The 21,788-nt window shown below is 42.3% G+C and overlaps 1 protein-coding gene across 1 annotated transcript; it reads left to right on the forward strand.

Moving 5' to 3' along the window:
• The first annotated feature begins 1,794 nt into the window (after positions 1-1,794).
• On the forward strand, positions 1,795-21,347 carry cab39 (calcium binding protein 39). The gene is made up of 9 exons (XM_003459518.5): positions 1,795-2,023; positions 4,734-4,889; positions 5,039-5,203; positions 8,578-8,696; positions 10,208-10,376; positions 11,051-11,110; positions 11,533-11,598; positions 12,010-12,153; positions 19,135-21,347. The coding sequence occupies exons 2-9, from the start codon at positions 4,776-4,778 to the stop codon at positions 19,321-19,323; spliced, it is 1,026 nt and encodes a 341-aa protein (XP_003459566.1). The 5' UTR covers positions 1,795-2,023; positions 4,734-4,775; the 3' UTR covers positions 19,324-21,347.
• Positions 21,348-21,788: the final 441 nt, after the last annotated feature.

The raw sequence follows: 21,788 nt of genomic DNA on the forward strand, positions 1-21,788 counted from the left end.
TGAATTCTACTGGAATCAATAACACAGAGGATCTGCATTGTTATAGTATTTATAACAGACTGCACAAATACACCATGTATGTTACCTGTATGCAAGGCTTGAAATGCAGGACTGCCAATCCCATCAGTGTTCTCTGTGGGGAGTGGGTATCTCAAACCATGTAGTTGCTTTGAATTTTATGTTGCAATTGACTTTATCAGTTAACTGTTTACAGGTTAAGATCAAATCTGATGATGATGAACATTTGATGAAATGATGAAACAAGGTTTCATATATTGTTAGAAGTTTGTCAGCAAAAGCAGACCATACTTGATGAGGGGGCCATATTTGCTGCAATTACTTTTTGATAGTCAGCCACATATCCAGCCACTATCCTCCACCTGAGGCTTCTCTTGTTCTCTTGTTCTTCAGTCTCAGCCCCCAACATGTAACTTCCAGTTCTAGGTAAACCCTTACTACACCTTTTGATGAAAAACAGAGTTTGGAGCTAACAGCTGCTAAACTCTCTTGATGCAGCTAAACAGACAGCTGTAAAATTAAAGCCTCTTCCTGCTTCTGTTAGCTCTCGCCTGAGGCTTTGCTTATTAAAGTGAATCACAGCTGCCTGCTTCCCAAGCCACTGCCTGCACAGTCTTAACTTAGTATCTAAGGAATGAATAGTTTTGTGTATTGTACATTAATAAAACATTTTTCCTATACAAGAGGCCTTAAAATACTCTGGCTGTTGGCAATACTATGCATCATCACTTAGAAAACAACTTAAAGTACAACGAATTAATTTAGAAATTTGGAAGAATGCAATGCATTCTTCTATTGTTTCAAATCCTTGTTTTGTTCAGAGTTAAGGAAGTGTTTGTGCTCATAGAGAGAACAGTACCACATAACTTAAAAAAAACATTTCAAGCAAAGTTCAGTTTTATTTCAAGCAAAATGTATTCTAATATGAAGGAAATTTAGACAATTCAAGGAAAAAGTTGACTTATTTCAAGCAAAATGTAGATTTCAAATGTGCCCCCCATCACCCCCACCACCACCATTGTCACTGATGTTCTAATATTAAAGGCTATCGTTGAATTATTAAACCGATTTGTAAAGGTGTATCAGTCCAGCTGCTATGTTTGTTAATGGGGTCTGCAGTTAATGTAGATCATTTCATTTGTCAAAACTGGATGAAATAATAATGCTTTGAGTTCAAATCATAACCTGTAAGTACAATATTTCCTTCAGGTGACATTTGATACAGTGTACTCCAGATTAAGGCTAACTGCATCCTAAAATGCCTTGGTTTCTAACCTTAAATGGGGTGCTAAGGTTTCGTTCCAAATATGCTCTCTGTACACTGAAATAGTTATAAGAGGAAGACAAATATTTCAAGTTTCCTGATTTTAAGTCAGCAATCTTAAAGTTTGTAATAAAGTAAAATATCTTGAACGTTTTATTACTGATCAGAGGACATGAAGATATTTATAGGCAAGAAAACATATTTCTATTCAATTTTGTTGCATGTACAGATTGTGACCGATGTTCATATTCATATTGCACACAGGACAGTTGCAGGGAAACTGTAGAAGTGGGATCATATGGTTCAGTGCAAGTGAAATGTCGTTGTTGCTAAAGGAATCAGTGCTTTTAAGCTGTTAAGAAACCTAATACGTACATTTATTTGCAGGTACATTGTCTACCTAATTCATCTTATAGGTCCCACGATCTGTCTATGGGTTAAGCGCGCCCTCGTGCGGTGATCTCGCATGTCCCTGCAGTGTAACCCCCCACTGTTGTTGCACGAGGCGACCACCGGAGGCGCTAGACGACACTGCAGTGACAGCCGCTCTCTGCTAACGTTACCAGTCGGGCTCAGAGAAAGCACTAGGAGGAAACAGGGGCTGCACAATTAACAACAGTACAAACAAGGAGAGGCAACACGAGCAGGGAAAACAAAGCGGTTTTTGTTCCGAGGAGCACCTGAGTTGCCTTTTGCTGTCTTTACAAACCGGGAGAAACGAGTGAAAACGCCGTTTGCAAGGTATTGTGTTGTGAATATTATCCTATGAATTATGGTTTGCAGGCATAGCTTTCTGAGCAGCTCTGAGCAAGTGGAAACGGTTTAGCTGAACCTAGCCTGCTGCTGATTGTTGCTAAAGCCAGGCATGGTTTTCACAGCACTAACGCGAGCAGCCCCAGTCAGGCCTGGCTAACGTTAGGCCGAGTCAGCTAATTAACGTAGCCACTTTTGCCTTATGATAGCTGGTGAGTTGGTAATATATTGCCACAACTCCTAGCAGCTTTAAATGAAGGTTTAGCAGCTGGAAAATGCTTGTAAGCAGTGGGCCTGCCGAGGCCTCCCGTGTGTCGACAGCACACACACAGTCACATACACACTTCCACAAGCCAGCCAACAGTAGCACGGTTGTTTAGTGGACTGTGATTGAACAACTATAGGCCACGCTACCTTGCAAACAAATAAAGTTCGCTGTCCTGTAGAAATGAAAGAAAGCTAAGTGGTATATTGTTCCAGCTTTGCGGTAAACGCTCTTTTGTTTGCTAGACTCCATGTTATTCAGTATCCATTTTGTTAACATTGCGCAAAGTTGGCAGACTTCACACCATCACAAACCAGGCATGGATAACAGAGATGGGCGGTGCTCACTGTCAGGTTTATGTTGCACAGCTTATTGGACCGTAGGTTTGCAATTAGCTTTTAAGTTGTACGAGTGGCAATACTTTCATTAAATAGATGTGTTGGTGTGTATAAGATATTTTTTAATATATCGCTTGGGTAAATGTGTAAATAAATCAGGGGACTTGACTAGCACCCGCTAGCAGCGAGTAGCGGTTGCTAGCTTACCTTCAGATGGTAGCAGGGCACCCGCTGCTGTCTGGACTGAGAGAGAGATGGTGAGGTTAACGTTGAGCTGTTCTATGGCACTGTATTGTTTGTGTTCTGGTAGGTACTTATAGGTCAGGATTCACTGTCACTTGCCATGACAAGTCTTTCTAGACTAATTTACCCAAAAAGAGGTGGAGCGGGTTTCTTTTATCCTTTTTTCTTTTTTTTGTCTCTGTTAGGACAGGTTGTACAGACGTCAGGTTGACATTTGTTGGCACAATTTTACTCGGACTCCTGATTAGTACCGGAGTCGTTGTGGGTTAGATGTGATCTACCGATTTTGAACGCACCATATGTATTTCCCTCCTATTTGCGTCACTGGTACTGTATCAGGTCAGGAGCAGAGAGGCGCTTCTGCTGCCTACTTTAACGAGCATTAGCCTGCGCGAAAGACGCATTTGGCCACCTGGCAAAGCTGAAGCGTAATGAAGCTGTGAGCAAGCAAAAACCATCCGCTTGGGAACATAAGGCTCTCCTGTTTCAGCTCTGTCACACATGACACATCATATATGAATGGTGGGCAACAGCAGCAGCCTGCCACCCCACTTTGGTTGGTGCTCGGTTTTATATTCCTGGCTCCAGCATTGCTTTCTAAATGTGGACTCCCTGCCAAGATATAAGAGGAAGTGTGTGACAGCTCCAGTATTTGTGTGCACAGTTTAGAGGATCCTGGCTGGAAAACAGGTTGGTGGCAGTGCCTGATTTGTACCTTTAGGTCACTAAATTCACCAAACATCAAGTGGAAATATGTCCTAAAAGTGCAGCACGCTTTCTGTGTTTCCTCCAGCTAACCTGATCATGAGAAGGGGATTACAGTTTACTGGCGTGGTGTTGTCTCTTCGTGATTGTTCATGAAACTTTGACTTTTGCCCTGCCCTGTGAACTTAAGGTTGTTGGGTGGGTTGGAGAATTTCTTAGAAAGGGGTCCTTGTTAAGTCATACAGTTAAACAGGAGCAGCAGTGAGATATGAGATGGTGACATCTGTCGATTGCATCACCCGTGGCCTTGCTAGGGTCTTTAGTGTTTATTTTTTCGGTATCGTTTGAGGATTTAGTTTTATAGATTTGTGACTCAAAGGGTGTGTTTATAAACCTAAATGTGAACTGATAAAGTATATTTGGCAATGTCACCTAGTGTCTGTTTAAGTATGTTATTGAAGTGAAGGAGTCGGGCATACAAAGGTCTGATGTGGTGTCTTCATTCATGTGGGCCTGCGTCATAGTAAGCTGATTTCACAGTTAATCATTTACTAATAATGACCAAAAAACTTCACAAGCTTTTACAGCTGCTCAATGAAGCCTTAAAGGTCAGATCTAGATATGTGCAAATCATTAAAATCATAATATTTCCACAAACTTATTTCTATAACTAACATGAGCTTGACTTTTATTAGTATTGAAAGCTTCTTTGGGACTTGATACATAGGTTAGTGTTTGTTACAGGATATATGGAGTGCACCACCTCCCTGCCCCCACCCAACTTCTACTTCTCAGCTCAAAGTTGCATAACAAAACAACTTCATCAAAGGCTCAATCCAGAGTGATGACTTGAGCAACATTTCTGCTTATCCCACGAGAGAAATGAACATTTGCCAAAAATGCTAATTCATAAGATGAGAAAAATCTCTTCTTGTCTTGAATACATTAACAAGTAGAGAGAGAGAGAGATTTACCGCTACCATGCACACCTGTAAGTGCAGCAGTCAATACATTTCCTGTTTCTGCGGTATTTAACCTTTCAAACTTCTCCTGTTCAGGGTTTTGTGTCTGCTCGTTATATCATTTCTGTGAACGTACTTGATCTTGAAAGGTGGATTTGTTTTACATTTTACATTTCTTTCCTCAGGTGGACAGTCGGCTGCCTGGTCACTCGTGGTAACTCTCCGCCATGCCTTTCCCCTTTGGCAAGTCCCACAAGTCGCCAGCGGACATCGTCAAGAATCTTAAGGACAGCATGACGGTGCTCGAGAAGCACGACATCTCGGACAAAAAGGCAGAGAAGGTAGGGTGAATCTCTTCATCTGTCAGGTGCAGTGTCCGTCACCTAAGAGATTTCACTGTATTCAGTAACACGAATTTGAAGGAATTCTTTTGAACTTTGAAATAATCTGATGTGTTGATGTTGTGCCCTGGATTAATTTGTGTATTCAGGCTACAGAGGAGGTGTCAAAGAGTCTCGTGGCCATGAAGGAGATCTTGTATGGGACTAATGAAAAAGAGCCCCAGACAGAAGCAGTGGCCCAGCTCGCCCAGGAACTCTACAACAGTGGATTACTCAGCACCCTGATAGCAGACCTGCAGCTCATCGACTTTGAGGTGAGACTTTTGATGTGAAGTTGAAAGAACAGGAAGTAGTGGTAGACATTGAACAGTGGTCTCAATTTATCCAAGGTGTGCAAGCATTGCAAGAATGTGTCTTACAGGGGCACTAACCTAATAAAATATCTGCAGTTAGCAGCCACTTAGCACACATAATGTAGAGGATTCAGATTGTGGTGAGAAAGTTTGAAAAGGTGTGGAGACATTTTATTTCTCACTGCAAACATAAAGGGCAGGCACAATAAAACCAACTAGAGAGCACTAACGTTAACCCTGTTCACTAACAGCAAGGAATTAAGCCTACATTAATCAGTCAGTATAAGTGGATATTGATCATCTGAAAGCAAAACAGTGTTAAGTCATAATGTTTGTCCCATTCTTGCTATTTATTTTAGGAACTTTGTTGATCCACTAATTGTTTCAGGTGTTGTTTTTAGTTGTAGAATCACTTTATGTTGTCTTATGTGCCTTACTTTGATTCACAAAACAGAAACAGTAAATGAAAATTAAAAAAATATTATTGCGTTTGTGGTCTGCTGGCGCTTTGGGGATGTCCAATCTGCCTGCAGAGAGCTCTGTTGTCGATGGAGACAGTTACAGTACACGGTACAGTCGTTGTGTGGACCACTGTTGCTTATGCTTTTGTCCGTCTGCCAGCTGTGGAGAAGAGTGAAGTTCCAATAAACAAAGAGCTGAAGTGAAACAGAGTGTTAAAAACTATGAAAAGTGTCACTTCAGCACTGTCTGTGCTTTTCATGCTATTTCTTTTCTTTTCTTTTTTTAAAATCTTTGAATTTCTTTCTGCGGTTCTGCAGTTCCCGGTTAACTCCGCTGTTGCTCCATTGCCTATTCCAGTCTACTTGTCAACCAATTGGCATTTGGCAGAAGCATGTGTCATCTGCTTCCAGCAACACGCAGTCAGGATTTAGGAGGACTGCACAGGAGTGCATCTGCCATGGGTGAAAACCCCTCCCCCTCCCATCCAAACACCAAAGTGTACCCAGACAGACACATGTGCAAGATCATAAATGATGTTTAACATGTCAGTGTTCTGTTGGTCATCATTGTGTGTTGCCTGTGGACTCGCAGTAACTTTACACTCACTGATGATTTTTTATTTTTTTATTTTGCAGTAATGCACAGTAGCAAATGCACAAATCAAATGCAATATAGCAAATAATATAACTAAATATAAAATGCCCTCTGTGTTGGTGTCAAAGGAGAACCTGTCTAGGGTTTAACCTGCCTCTTTCCCTATAATACCTGGAGTAGGCTCCAGCCCCCCCGCGACCCTGATAAGGATCAGGGGAGAGAATGAATGCATGGATAAAATGCAATATTCCGGTCTGGAAATTAAATTAGGTTCCTGAACTTGGGTAAATAAATTATTTAAGTATGCATCTTGTAAATATGTAATTGATTGCTTAACAATAAATGCTAAAAATATAAAATTCCTTGATGTGGAACAGACTGGTAGCGGCCCTGCACAGTAAATGGTACAAACCACATTCCAAAGTGATGTTTTTAAAGCTCTTGTTCAGTTTGACCAGCAGTGCAAAATCTGCAGAAATTCACTCACTGTTAACTGTGGTTTTAAAAAAAAGTACTGTGGTACTGTTTTTTTTGTTTGTTTGTTTGTCTTTAAAGGTTTTTAAAAGCATTTTGTTTTTTAAACAATGGTGCAGGAACTGAACTATGTATGAGAAGGAAAAAGCAGGATGTTTCGAAAAAGTGCACGTGGGCTGACAGCTTGCTATTCATGACAAACCTGCCTGTTGTGATATGTGAGCAAACTCATGTCTCGCTGCAATATGTCAGACTAGTGGTGTGTGGTAACCACTGCAGGCTTCCCTGACTCACCCCATCACAGTATGACTCACTGTGCTGTGTGATCCTTCTTCCTCTTTTACCCTCGCTCATACTGCCTACTTGCTCAAAAGAAAAGTCTGGTGAACAGTTGCAAAGCACAAGAGTCCAATATCGAAGTTTGACAGTGATTTGATATTTCTGATAACTTTGCACACTTTTATATGTTCAGTTTTGCCAGTATATGACAGTGTCTCTCTTTTTGGCTCCTATGTTTAGTGCTGTTTCCTGTCAATTAGAGCTGGGCGATATAAGATTTTTTCATATCACGATATGTTTTTTTTCATTTCAGGCGATAACGATATATATCACGATATAAGCCAAATAACTATATTTGAAATAATCAGCAGCTTGTTTTGATTTAAATATTTATTTCCCATAAGTTCAACAGGGTAGATGTACTTAAGGAACATGAGACTTTTTCAGATAAATAAAGGCAAATATTGCAAACTACACAAAAGGCAGCCGCTAAAGCGTTTAAGTTTCAAAATAGAACAAACAAAACAGACTAAATTGTCAATTCCACTTAGAAACAAAATATTAATTCTAAAAAAATAAATCTTAGTTCGTTTTACAGAAGAACAGACAAAATTGACTAACTTTTGTCAATATCAAATAGACTGAGAAACTAAAAGGAAATTCTCAATCTCTCCTTGTTGTATAGCTTAGCTTTTCAAACAGTTTTAACAGTTACTTTAGTCTGACAAAAGCCGAATGACGAATTAGCGCTTTCAGTCAGAGATTGAGCATGCACCGCTTTATTGTATTTCCAGACTTGCTTTCGGCACAATTTACAGTGCGCGCTACTCTGTTTTTTGTCAGACTTGAAATAGCCGAAATACCTTCACACTACGGAACTTCTATGGCCTTTCCGTTCGACAATCTCTCCGGCATTGGAACCATCATCTGTTTTCTCTTCGATAACCTTCGGTCACGCTCTCGGTTGATTTTTCTCTAGTCGGCACACTCATTTCCTCCATTACCCGGGCGGTACGGCAGCTGGCTGCTTCCCAAACAGATACACACGTGCGGCTTGGCACTTGTGCTGTACGTAACAAGTCACGTGACGTGACGCTGCGGCTGTGATTGGTTCGGCTCTGCGCTACTTAATTTGGATTGGCTGTTCTTTTTTTTTTTTTTCTTTCTTTTTTTTAAGAGCGCAAGAGAGATGAGGCCTATCGCAATAGTCTAATTTTTCTATCGAGAAAAAGTTATTTTGCAATACATATCGTTATCGTTCTATCGCCCAGCTCTACTGTCAATATGTTTAAACCTCAAGAGAACGGATCTTTCATCAAGGTTTTATTGCCACACTGCAGAAAATTAAGAATGCAGCAGATTCCTAGCCGTTCATTAGCTGTTATGTAATAAAGCACCACACCTTACATTTACAATTTTGCTTTCCACCCAGAGAGCCTGCTGTAAAATGACTTCATGTACAAATTCTCTATTGTGTATTTCTGTTCTGTCTAAGCCTTCATGTGGTATTTTTCTGTCACCGCCAGGGTAAAAAAGATGTGGCTCAGATTTTCAACAACATCCTGAGGCGTCAGATCGGTACTCGGACACCCACGGTGGAGTATCTTTGCACCCAGCAGAATATTCTCTTCATGCTGCTTAAAGGGTAAGAGCATACACACAGAGTAATCCTGCCCCCCCCCCCATGATTATTTCATTATAATTGTTGTTGTTAACAGTACTTGGTATTGAAAAGACCAAGGAATTTCCCGAGTAACTTCCTAGCATAAAGGGAAATGAGATCTGCTGCCTATATAAGAAAAGTAAAAATAGAGCACGCAGTCTAGTTCACTAAAGATTATAAAAACACCAGTATAAGGCGTCCTAGAGTGCTACTACGGCTTGTGGAAAGGGGCTTGTTTCTGTGCACCTCATCCACGCTTACAGATATCCCCTGATCTACCCTTCACACCCGTCTCATTTTGCAGTAACAGAGCAACTACTAGTAACATAAACAGTTACACTTTTTTTGTTTTTTAGAGTACAACAAGTTACATGCAAAGTCCAGGCTGGAATAAGTTTGTGAATCACTGTGCTCATAATGTCAGGTGTTTCAGTTAGATACCACTGGAGGTCTGCACTTCTCAGATTCAATAGTTCAGTGAAGGTTTAAAAAGGTAACTGGAGAGGCTATACAACACATGAGAAGCCCAACTGTTTTTGTGTTGTCAGATTGTTTCTGTCTTTGTGACTTGGATGAAGATATGAGAATATTTGGAGTCACCGGTGCAGAAATCCTAGTGACTCCAAAGGATTTAAAAAGCTCTTCTTAAACCTGTTTTGTGAAAACCAAGCACACGGCACGAGCATCAGTCATTTTGTGCCAGGGGCACGGTGAATAGATGCACTACTATTCCCATTTTCCAGCATTTTAATGCTTCAGAGTGTAACATTTAGTTCTCAGATTGGCACGTCTTATTTTGCACAGCTTGATGTGACTGAAGCGTTCTATTCTTTGTTTGTTCAGTTAATCTCAAGGGAAACTATTTAAATGTCTGCAGTAAAGTGGTGCTCTGACAGAACATACATCTTGTGCGCATACTCCCATTGTGATAGGACTAATGAGGATTTCCCTTGTTTTGTGTCGCACAGTGGAATTGATCCTCATTATCAGTTGTGTAAACATCATAAGCTTTCACCCGGCTCAGTCACTATCCCTGCTTTGTCTTTCCTGAAAACTGAAGGATCTTTGGCTAGCTGCTACAGATTACACTCAGTTTAAACACTGGAAGTCTGTTTTATGTGAAATTGCTGACATGAAGATAAGATGGTTTCATTTAAATAAAGCAATTGCACATTTTTAAATGACGTTACCCTCCTGTTTGTTGATACGAAATGGTTGTTTTAAGTGCCATAAAATAGAAGGGAAACATAAAAAAAACTGCACCCAATGTGCAGTAAGATCTTTGCAGAAATGCCATATTTGCTAAATTGTTACCTTTATTAATGACTTAATGTGTACTTTGTAGTACTGTACACCATTATTATGCCAAACATTTTGCAGCTCACTGTGTTCTTGTTTCAGGTTTTCAGGAAACCATCCATCCTTCTGCCGCTTGTGTTTGCGCGCATGTGAAATGCAAAATGAGAAATCATTTTCCTTGATGTTATATGCAGGTATGAGTCTCCAGAGATTGCACTGAACTGCGGTATCATGCTGAGGGAGTGCATCAGACATGAGCCACTGGCCAAAATCACACTGTGGTCAGAACAATTCTACGACTTCTTCAGATATGTGGAGATGTCCACATTCGACATCGCCTCAGACGCATTTGCCACTTTCAAAGTAAGTGAGCAAAGTTGTTTATCTATTGAAGTAATGCTCTAAAAACATCTGTGGTTCCTCATAGCTGTAACTGCCTAAACAGCTTAAAGAAAACAGACTTGATAAAGCACAGGCACCAAAAGTGCGTCTGCTGCTGCTGCTGCTGTTATAACAGGAAAGATGAAAGTAATGCCTTGAATTAAAAACCAGATCTCAACACTTCAGCTCTCATGATCTGCCTCTTAGATTCAAAAGGGAAAACCTGGTCATGCTTTCATGTTTATGACAGTTTAAATAGCTGTTTATATTATTATGTAAACCTTTCTTGTAGTTTGCTACTTCAGGGTCCCATTGGAGCAGCTCATGTTTAAGATGGTATTTTTTCAGGAGGGGGATGACAGGCCAGACTTGACAGTAAACGTGTTTATTCCATCCAGCAAAAGATAACTTTGATAAACCTTTGTAATAAACCATTTGTCTGCTGTCTTGGAACAGTTTCAGTCATCAAACAGTAATCTGACATGTCTTTTCTCGCTAATTTTTAGCTTCATAGTGGTTCATTTAGTGGCAAAACGTAAATGGATTTCTCTGGGTTGTGGTTTGTATCTGTGCTGTACAAATAGGAGACAGATGGGACCTAGTCATAGCTGTCAGGTCTGAATGTGTCGCTGATAGTTGCCTTTGTCTGTTTCCAGGACCTCCTTACAAGACACAAGCTACTCAGCGCAGAGTTTCTGGAACAACATTATGACAGAGTAAGTTCACATTTAACTAAAAATATCTAGATTAGATTGGAAAACATGTAAAGAATATACTCTTAAATAAACCATATAGCCTTACCCCGACCAAGGATATCGTTTGACAAAACTATAAACTTCAGATTAAAAAACAAAAACTGTTTCTTTTGACCAGTTAGATGTGAATTAAGTCTGTCTCTGTCAGTCAGTCTGTTTTTCGAACAACATCAAACCAGCCATTTGGGAGATAATTTGCAGGCTGGGAACACAACATAGCTGTCAGTCCGTGAGAGGAAAAGCTCTCATTTTCCTGTCACAGTGTTTTGATACAAGATACAGATGTAATTGTGAAAACACCGCTTGAAGCATTTAGATGACTCCCTCTCTTGCTGACCACTTGTATTTTGTCTGCCTCACTGCCTCTTTCTCTGCTGCTCTAGTTCTTTAGTGAATATGAGAAGCTGCTCCACTCAGAAAACTACGTGACTAAAAGGCAGTCCCTCAAGGTAAGAGCCCAGGATTGTGCCAGTAAAGAGGTTTCAAGTAGTGGTGCAACTCTATTCAGAGAGCTATTTAAAAATGGTTTCTAGTGTTGGGTTTCTCTGAATCACTCTTAACATGACTGCCATCTAGTGGTTAGACCACAAACTTATGTGGTTATTTAAAGAGCTTTAATGGCTCCTTCACTGGCCTTATGTTTGGAGTGTTTAATTTGATTTCAGTCTGAAGACTGAGGTACTTGATGACTAAATCTGTAATCCAGATGTTTGACCACTGGTGATTCTTAAACACATTTTTATTACCTTAATCATGATCACTAATGATTATATACAAACGAGTAACGCATGACTACTTATTTAAATATAGTAAAAGAAATGCACTGATGGAATACATTTTTATTTCTTTTCTCACTGTAGTTGTTGGGGGAGTTGCTCCTCGACCGGCACAACTTTACCATCATGACAAAATACATCAGCAAGCCAGAGAATCTCAAACTCATGATGAACCTGCTACGGGACAAGAGCCGCAACATCCAGTTTGAGGCTTTCCACGTTTTTAAGGTAGAATCAAAGCACTGTATGCTAGTCCTTTCTACAGAAGAGGGAAGGCTTGAGGGGGTAAAGAAAATATTACGGTGCTTAATGCACTTCCTGATTTAATAGTGTTTAATAGTGTTGTGTAAATTATTCAAGACATCAGGCAGACTTATTTTTTCTACTTTTCATGTGGATCATTTCTAGTTTTGGAGTCATTTCCATTATGAAGTAATTACAAGTAAAATAAAAAATGACTACTCCTGTTTAACCCTTTGGGGTCGAGGGACACGCTGGGGCGTCTAAATCACATGACCAATATAAGATGACACAGCAACAAGATGCAGCGACCCAGAGTCTCCATTTCAGCTTGTGTCGAAAACCCAGACTTCAAACTATATACCGGTTTCTAAATTGTGTTGATAGGCCACCTAAAACCAGAGTTATGATATAAAACGCAATGTTTTTTCTGAATAAAACACAGAAATGGTAAAAACTGTGTTTTCTTTCTTTACTTTGTTTTTTGTTACAGTAAAAAATATAACTTTTTTTCTACTCGGATTTTTAGATCAATTGTACTAATACAGTATGTCAAAATGAAAAAATAACTCCAAATTCAGATATGTGAGGGTGTGCTGAAAAGAATGATACCAAACAAAGCAAGATAAACAGTTTATAAAGGTGGAAATTAGAGGTCAAATCAAAAATAGTCAAGAAAAGGCCAATTATACCCTGGACCCCAGAGGGTTAATATTATATTTACACCCTAACACGTTAAATGGAGAACTTGAGGCAATCTTGAGGAAAGGCGAGTGCTTGGGTGTACAGTGCAGTAAGAAGTAAACGGCACAGTAGCTTACAAAATGATCAGATAAATTATGAAACCTAAAAGATAAAGTAGAACTGGTATTTTGCTTGTGTTGTTTTTACTTCATCTTTTACAGCAATGATCAGCACATCTTTCAAAAGTTTGGTCATTTTAGCACACAGTCACTGAAAATAGACGGGCAGCAGTGCTCTACTATACAGTGCTCTTACTTGGGTTGACTGCCCAAAGTACATTTACAAGTCATTTTAGAATTTCTTCATTTTTCATGTGAGCACAGTTCCTCTGTTCTTCTATGGAAAGTTCTGCTTCTGCCTTTCCCTTCTTGTGTTTCCCTTCCCGCAGGCTGATCATGTCGCTTTTGTTGTGGTCATAGTTGTCTTTCAGGTGCTATCATGCGGTCACACTCACTCCACTGTTGTGGACTGAAACTGGTGATCATAGCCTTTGTTCTGTTCTGCTTTCTTTTGCTTAGTGGAAGAAGCAGCAGGTAGAGAGCTGATTCATGTGCCAATACGCTGGATTCACTGAGCCTGCAATGCAGAGCACAGACTACTGTCGCTGCCTGCAGTTCAAGACAGTGGGGTTTTTAGTTCCTCCACTGGATGAGGAACTTACTAGTGAGGCACTTGACGGCTGATTACTATTTATTGTCACAAAACTGTGTGTGTATGTATATGTGTGTGTGTGTGTGTATGTATATATATATATATATATATATATATATATATATATATATATATATATATATATGATATAGATATAGATATATAGATATAGATATAGATATATATAGATATATAAAACACCCAGCACGCCCCTGCGGGCGGTTTATCCTTCAAGCTCGGGTCCTCTACCAGAGGCCTGGGAGCTTGAGGGTCCTGCGCAGTATCTTAGCTGTTCCCAGGACTGCGCTCTTCTGGACAGAGATCTCCGATGTTGTTCCCGGGATCTGCTGGAGCCACTCGCCTAGCTTGGGAGTCACCGCACCTAGTGCTCCGATTACCACGGGGACCACAGTTACCTTCACCCTCCACATCCTCTCGAGCTCTTCTCTGAGCCCTTGGTATTTCTCCAGCTTCTCGTGTTCCTTCTTCCTGATATTGCTGTCATTCGGAACCGCTACATCGATCACTACAGCCGTCTTCTTCTGTTTGTCTACCACCACTATGTCTGGTTGGTTAGCCACCACCATTTTGTCCGTCTGTATCTGGAAGTCCCACAGGATCTTAGCTCGGTCATTCTCCATCACCCTTGGGGGCGTCTCCCATTTTGACCTTGGGACTTCCAGGTTATACTCGGCACAGATGTTCCTGTACACTATGCCGGCCACTTGGTTATGGCGTTCCATGTATGCCTTGCCTGCTAGCATCTTGCACCCTGCTGTTATGTGCTGGATTGTCTCTGGGGCATCTTTACACAGCCTGCACCTGGGGTCTTGCCTGGTGTGATAGACCCCAGCCTCTATGGATCTTGTACTCAGAGCTTGTTCTTGTGCTGCCATGATTAGTGCCTCTGTGCTGTCTTTCAGTCCAGCTTTGTCCAGCCACTGGTAGGATTTCTGGATATCAGCCACCTCCTCTATCTGCCGGTGGTACATACCGTGCAGGGGCCTGTCCTTCCATGATGGTTCCTCGCCTTCCTCTTCTTTCTTGGGTTTCTGCTGCCTGAGGTATTCACTGAGCACACTGTCAGCTGGGGCCATCTTCGTGATGTATTCGTGGATGTTTCTTGTCTCATCCTGGACTGTGGTGCTGACACTCACCAGTCCCCGGCCCCCTTCCTTCCGCTTAGCGTACAACCTCAGGGTGCTGGACTTGGGGTGAAACCCTCCATGCATGGTAAGGAGCTTTCTTGTCTTGATGTCAGTGGCTTCTATCTCCTCCTTTGGCCAGCCTATTACCCCAGCAGGGTACCTGATCACGGGCAGGGCGTAGGTGTTGATAGCCCGGATCTTGTTCTTACCGTTCAGCTGACTCCTCAGGACTTGCCTGACCCTCTGCAGGTACTTGGTGGTTGCAGCTTTCCTAGCGGCCTCTTCATGGTTCCCATTCGCCTGTGGGATCCCCAGGTACTTGTAACTGTCCTCTATGTCTGCAATGTTGCCTTCTGGTAGTTCAATCCCCTCAGTTCTGACTACCTTCCCTCTCTTTGTTACCATCCGACTACACTTCTCCAGCCCGAATGACATTCCAATGTCATTGCTGTATAGCCTGGTAGTGTGTATCAGTGAATCGATGTCTCGTTCACTCTTGGCATACAGCTTGATGTCATCCATGTACAGGAGGTGGCTGACAACCGCTCCGTTCCGTAGTCGGTATCCGTAGCCAGTCTTGTTAATGATCTCACTGAGGGGGTTCAGGCCTATGCAGAACAGCAGTGGGGACAGAGCATCTCCTTGGTAGATCCCGCACTTGATGGTGACTTGTGCTATGGGCTTGGAGTTGGCCTCTATGTGGCACACAACACATTCCCATTGAGTTCCTGATGAAGGCTCTTAGGGTCCTGTTGATCTTGTACAATTCTAGGCATTCCAGTATCCAGCTGTGGGGCATTGAGTCATAGGCCTTCTTGTAATCAATCCAGGCAGTGCACAGGTTGGTCAGCCTGGTCTTGCAGTCTCGGCTGACTGTTCTGTCTACCAGTAGCTGGTGTTTTGCGCCTCTGGTATTCTTGCCAATCCCTTTCTGTGCCCCGCTCATGTATTGAGCCATGTGCCTGTTCATCTTAGCCATCTTCCATGTAGTACTGAGGCAGGTTATTGGTCGGTAGTTGGATGGGACCCGTCCCTTCTTGGGGTCCTTGGGGATCAGGACCGTCCGACCTTCGGTTAGCCATTCCGGGTGTCTCTCGTTAACTAGCAGCTGGTTCATTTGTGCTGCCAGACGCTCGTGGAGTGCAGTCAGCTTCTTCAGCCAGTAGGCGTGAACCATGTCGGGCCCTGGTGCTGTCCAACTCTTCATACTGGAGACCCTTTCTTGGATATCTGCCACTGTGATGGTTACTGGACCCTGTTCAGGGAGGTCGCTATGGTCTGCCCTCAGATCCACTAGCCACTGAGCATTGCCGTTATGGGTTGCGTCCTTCTCCCATATGCTCTTCCAGTATTGCTCCGTCTTACAGCCTTGGTGGTGCTGTTCTGTTATTGTTCCCTTGCCACTGAGAGTACACCTTTGCTGGTTCTGTGGAGAACAGCTGGTTTATTCTCCTGCCTTCTATCTCTCTGGTGTACCTCCTCAAGCGGCTGGCCAAGGCTGTGAGTCTTTGCTTGGCAGTTTCCAAGGCCTCAGGTATGGACAGCTTGCTGTATTTCTTATGCACCTTCTTTGTCGTGCCTTTCTGCAACTCCGTTAGTTGGCTAACCTCCCTCCGTGCTACTTTGATCTTGCCCTCTAGCCTCCTTCTCCATGGAGGGTACTGCCCCTTGTGGCTGTTCAACTTGTAGCCAAGCATCTCACTGATCACTGCTGCCGTAGTGTAGATCAGTGTCGGTAATCGTGGTTGTAGGTATCATCCGTAGTGCTGCATTAACATCATCTAGCAGACCTTCTGAGGGTACTTCACGTAATCTTGGTAACCGGCTAGGGGGGGTCCAGGTTTCAAGCTTGGCCATGATCCTATCTTTCAGGTCAGTTCCTCTCGCACTCAACGATCCTTCTCCTATCGCACTTGGGGCTATGTACCCAATCTCGGGTGGGGGTGATGATATCTCCCCCCTGACCTGGCGTCCTGACTCCTCCTTGCCGTAGCATTTATGTTGTACCTCGTCAATCTCTAGCTGTGAGAGCAGTCCCTTCTTTCGAATGTTGGAACACTGAGCTACTAGTTGTTTCGCCGTCATTGTGGATGTTGGGTATCGAAGAATCCATAGGTCCCTCATCCTATTCATGTAACCCCTTCCGCCAGGGTTACTTGCGTAGTAGCATTCCAACAACGCCCTGTTTTCGTCTCTTGCCCACCGATGCCTTCTTGTTCCAGTAGCCCACTTGTCGTCAGGGTGCCCTGGTTCCTCAACACCTGACGCGGACCTTGTTGATCCGGGCGACGTCCGAGCCGGCATGCCTTCATATTTATCTGTCTCGCTCATGTCTGCGGTAGGCTCACTTTTAGCATAGGGGGTCTAGCCTTAGGACCCTTACTGGATACAGACGCCCCAGGCAGGAATCGAACTTGCGATCTTCTGCTCCAAAGGCGTGTAGTCTAACCACTACGCTATCCAGCTGCTATAGATATAGATAGATATAATATATGTGTGTATTAGAGCTGCACCAGTTCATGGAGTAATTCAATTATAAAAATTCTTGACACAAATTTGTCACTTCACTGCTTCATTTAACACACAGCTGTGCAGCGCATCGATGTGTTAAACAATGTAAACGTCAGCATTTCACCCTACATTTGTGACTAAAAACAGACCTGCAGTACAAATGTATTTAGGAGCAATGTGTGAATAAAAAGTCTGACAACATTAAGCCCACAGAGTTTTAAACAGAAACACTGACAACACAACAGACAGTGGCACAGTTTAACTTGCGTGCAGCAAATGGGGTGAGTCTCATGGCGGGCATGGGATGTACTAGATCATATTTATTTCAAACATTTTTCAGATTGAAAATGAAACATATAAATTATAGTGTTCACTAAATTACATTAATATTTAAAAATAAGAAAAAAAAAGCTTTAAAAAAATAAAAATAAATAGAAATGTATATGGGCCAGTAAAACTCTGAGCCACTGACCTGAGGGTTGTTAGGTTGGACACATTGGTTTTATTATCATCCATCCATACATCGATCGTGGGGCAGCAGCCCAAGCAGAAAAGCCCTGACCTCCCTCTCCCCAGCCACCTCCTCCAGCTTGTCCGTTGGAACACCAAGGCATTCCCAGGCCAGCCTAGAGATATAATCTCTACAGCGTGTCCAGGGTCTGCCCCGGGGCCTCCTCCCGGTGGGAACACCTCACCCAGGAGGCACCCAGGAGGCGTCCTGGAGGCATCCTTGTCAGATGCCCAAACCAACTCAAAAGGCTCCTTTCGATGTGAAGGAGCAGCGGCTCTACTCTGAGCCCCTCCCGGATGGCTGAGCTTCTCACCCTATATCCAAGGCAGAGGCTTGGATTCCCTCTGCGAATCGCTACCATATCGTGGTTGAGGGGTTTGTGTGTCCCAGGGATCCCAGGAGCTATGTGGTCTGTTTTTTGGGGGGGTTTTTTGTTGTTGTTTTTTTTTGGTTTTTTTGCCCCCTGGTAGGGTGTACCATGGCAAATTGGTCCTGGGTGAGGGACCAGACAAAGAGCGATTCAGAAGACCCCTATGAGAAGACCATCGAGGGAACAGTTCACCCTGCCTGGGATAGGGTTACCGGGGCCCCGCCCTGGAGCCAGGCCAGGGGAGGGTGTCTGAGGGCGAGTGTCTGGTGGCCGGGCCTTAGTCCATGGGGCCCAGGCACAGCTGAAAAAGGCACATGGGCCCATCTTCCAGCGGGCCCACCATCTGCAGTAGGCCCCTTAGGGGTCGGATGCATTGTGAGCCGGGCGGCGGCCAGGAGCCAGAGGTCCTGGCTGACCAATCCGCCACTAGCAAGCAGTAGTACAAAAATTTGGCATCAAAGCACAGAGCAAACTTCAGAATGCTGGTATGCTCGCTTTTCTTGCAGCCACCATATTCTCCTTTAAATGCTTACAATGAAAACGCATGAACATGAACACACACCTCTTCTACCTCATTGTATATGTATCTAATTTTATTCAACTCTGACCTATTTGAGATATTTATGTTTTTGTATTTAAGAAAAAGTTTTCTTTAAAGAATTAAATTTTAATATGACCTCTACATACAGTCAAAGGGTTTAGTAGTTTTTTTTTTTTTTTGTTGTTGTTGTTTTTGTTTTTTGGCAAATCCGAGCTTTTTATTCTGAAAGATCTTTTTTTCCTCTTTGAAATATGTATTATTGCTCATTAATAAGACAAAAGTATTTCTTATCAGATTGTTCGATTAATTGATTGAGTACTCGATTACTAAAATAATCAGTAGTGCAATAAATTGTTATTATTTAATAAGTTATTTGGTGAAGCGTTGGTGATCCTCTTCTTGTGAGCACATGTGGTCCTGCTAGCACCACAGATCCAGATTCTTCAGAAAACAAAATCATGAAAAGTTGCCTCTTTCTGCTCCCCTTTTTCAGGTGTTTGTGGCCAACCCGAACAAGACACAGCCCATCCTTGACATCCTGCTGAAGAACCAGACCAAACTCATCGAGTTTCTGAGCAAGTTCCAAAACGACAGAACAGAAGACGAACAGTTCAACGATGAAAAGACTTACCTGGTCAAACAGATCAGGGATCTTAAGAGGCCTGCACCCCAGGAGGCCTGAGACAAAGAGCGTGCGGAGGTTTTATCGGGGGAGCCACCAGGACCATGTCTGGACAACATCCAGGCAACATTTGCTTAACGGACCCCATCAGCAGCTGCTGTTCTGGTTTCTGAACAAAATTTAGGAAACAGTAAAAAAAGAAAAGGAAAAAAAGAAAAAGAACAAATTTACTCGTATCAACTCGTCAGGAAGTCGCCAGCTCCTCTGCTCCCCAGAACTTTTTTCTTTTTGTTCCTTCCAGTCTTTTTCCTTCAAAAGAGAAAATAATAGTTGCTGCTGCTTTCTTGCACATCGAGACATTTACGGTAAATTATATTGACACAACAGCCCATCAAACATAGTGGCAGAAAATGTCCGTGCATTTAAAGTAAGGCAAACTTCCTGCAACAAAAATAGACCCGTTTACACAAACATGCGTATTACAAAAAACACATGCATACGCACATGCTGCAAGAATGTCACCTAACATCTTGGAAATGGTACGAGCAAGTTGAACATTGGTGTGTGTGTGTGTGTGTGTGTGGTTGTTGCATGCCTCGAAATGTGACAGATCCATTGCTGTGCCCGGCGTCGGCTCTGTGATGGCCTGCCGAGCCCGGCACCCACGTTCAGTGCCACAAACTCTGAAATTTGTGTGCATCACAGCAACATGTATGTCTTCATTCAACAAAGCAACAGCGGCTCATTTTACAGGGGCAAACTCTCAGACGCCATCACACCGTTTACCTCCCGTGCGCTTCGTCACCACAGGGCACATGAAGCACAGGCACAAAGCAGGGAGGCAGGAAAGGTATAATTCTGGTGAAGCCCAAGACGTGGGCGTTTTTGTTTTCTGGGACAGGATGAACATGTACATATGCCTTTTTTTTTTCTTTTCTTTTGCTTTGTAGATTTTTGTTTAACCTTGACATATGAATATATATTATATATATATATTACCTTAAACATCATGTTTTCGGTTAATTGTAATCAAATTGCTTTCTAAACCATAAAAAAAACAACAAAGGTTAAGTGACATTGTTTTTGCATTTCATTTTACTGCTGATTGCTGGTGGGTTTCTTTGTACATACTTTGAAGGGCCAGCTCACATTTAGCTAACCTTATAGGATATTAACAATTTGTCCAGCAGAGGAATGTCATTGTATTAGCTCTGGATCTCTTAATCTTCTTTTTTATTCTCCATCTACATTTTTGAGTATTTCAGACTCAGACTGCTGAATATGTGCTGGGGGGGGAGGGGGTGTAGGCGCAGAGCATTTACTGAAACATTAAAGCCTGTGTGTTTGTGCACTTTGTGAAGTACTGGATGATCAGCATCACTTAACTGGAGTTAGGGTGATGATGATTTTCCCAGTTTCTTCATTAACTTTTTTTTCATTCAACCCCTTTCTCACTGCTTGGCATGAGGCCCTGGAGTGCTGTGCAGCCCCACAGTGAGTGTACTTCAGGGGTGATCTCATTAGGACTTTGGAAACTCAGCACATCTTTCCACATTCTTACCCCACCCCCTCCACCCTTTTTTTTTTCTCCTTGTGTTTGAGCCTGTCTCTTCAGAGGGTTGATATAATTCCAGTACAATTGTGAGTGTAAAGCATTGTGGGTAGCAGAGTACTTTGGGCATCTTGGATTGTCCTCATGGTGCTGAGCAAAACTGATGAAACCACAGATTTTTCTGCATTTACACTGAACTCGGTCAGCGTGTTATGGAAAACACATTCAAGCAATTTAGACAGAAACCAGAAGCCCATAGTTCCTCCATGAGCATTGAACAAGCATGTCGCTCCACTGGCTGTGCATGATGCTGTACTAAAGATGTTGTACTGGAATTGGTTTTTCCAGCTATTTAACAACATTGAAATGTCCAGTTGAACTCTTGGCTACATGGCTGTACGCTGGCTTTGACTCCAGTTTCAGCAAAGAGCGTGTGGGTGCTTTCAAAAGTGTCAAAGGCTTGGGCCCTACAATCGAAATAAAGGAATAAAAACAAAACAAAAACAAAAAAAACCATTTGGAATAAAACAAAGCCTGTTGTTGCTTTCTTCCTGACTATCAAAGTCTTTGCTGTTGATTGTATGTGTACTCTGTGATTTTAAGGTTCATGTGGGTACTTGGTAAAAGCATAACAAAGTCAAGTGTCTTGAAATATCATTTTAAAAAATGTAACCAGTTTTTGTAAATAGCCTTATCTACATTTTCCACTCACTTTCAGTCCAGTCCTTGTACCTGACCATTAACACTGACTAATGAATCATTCTAACATAAAAAAAAAGGGAATCACTGTCTACGCATAACAGACAACTTACAAAATTTTTCATTGAATCTTTAGGCACTTTGTTACCTTTCTTTAGTTGAAGCTATGAAAACTGCCAAAGATAAAATGGTGACAGACACAAAATAGCATTTCTGAAACACCAAGGTGATTCCTAAAGAGCTGTTAGCTCAAAATGTATAATATCCCAGCATG

The sequence above is a fragment of the Oreochromis niloticus genome, linkage group LG14, assembly GCF_001858045.2.
Source record: "Oreochromis niloticus isolate F11D_XX linkage group LG14, O_niloticus_UMD_NMBU, whole genome shotgun sequence".
Taxonomy (NCBI): domain Eukaryota; kingdom Metazoa; phylum Chordata; class Actinopteri; order Cichliformes; family Cichlidae; genus Oreochromis; species Oreochromis niloticus.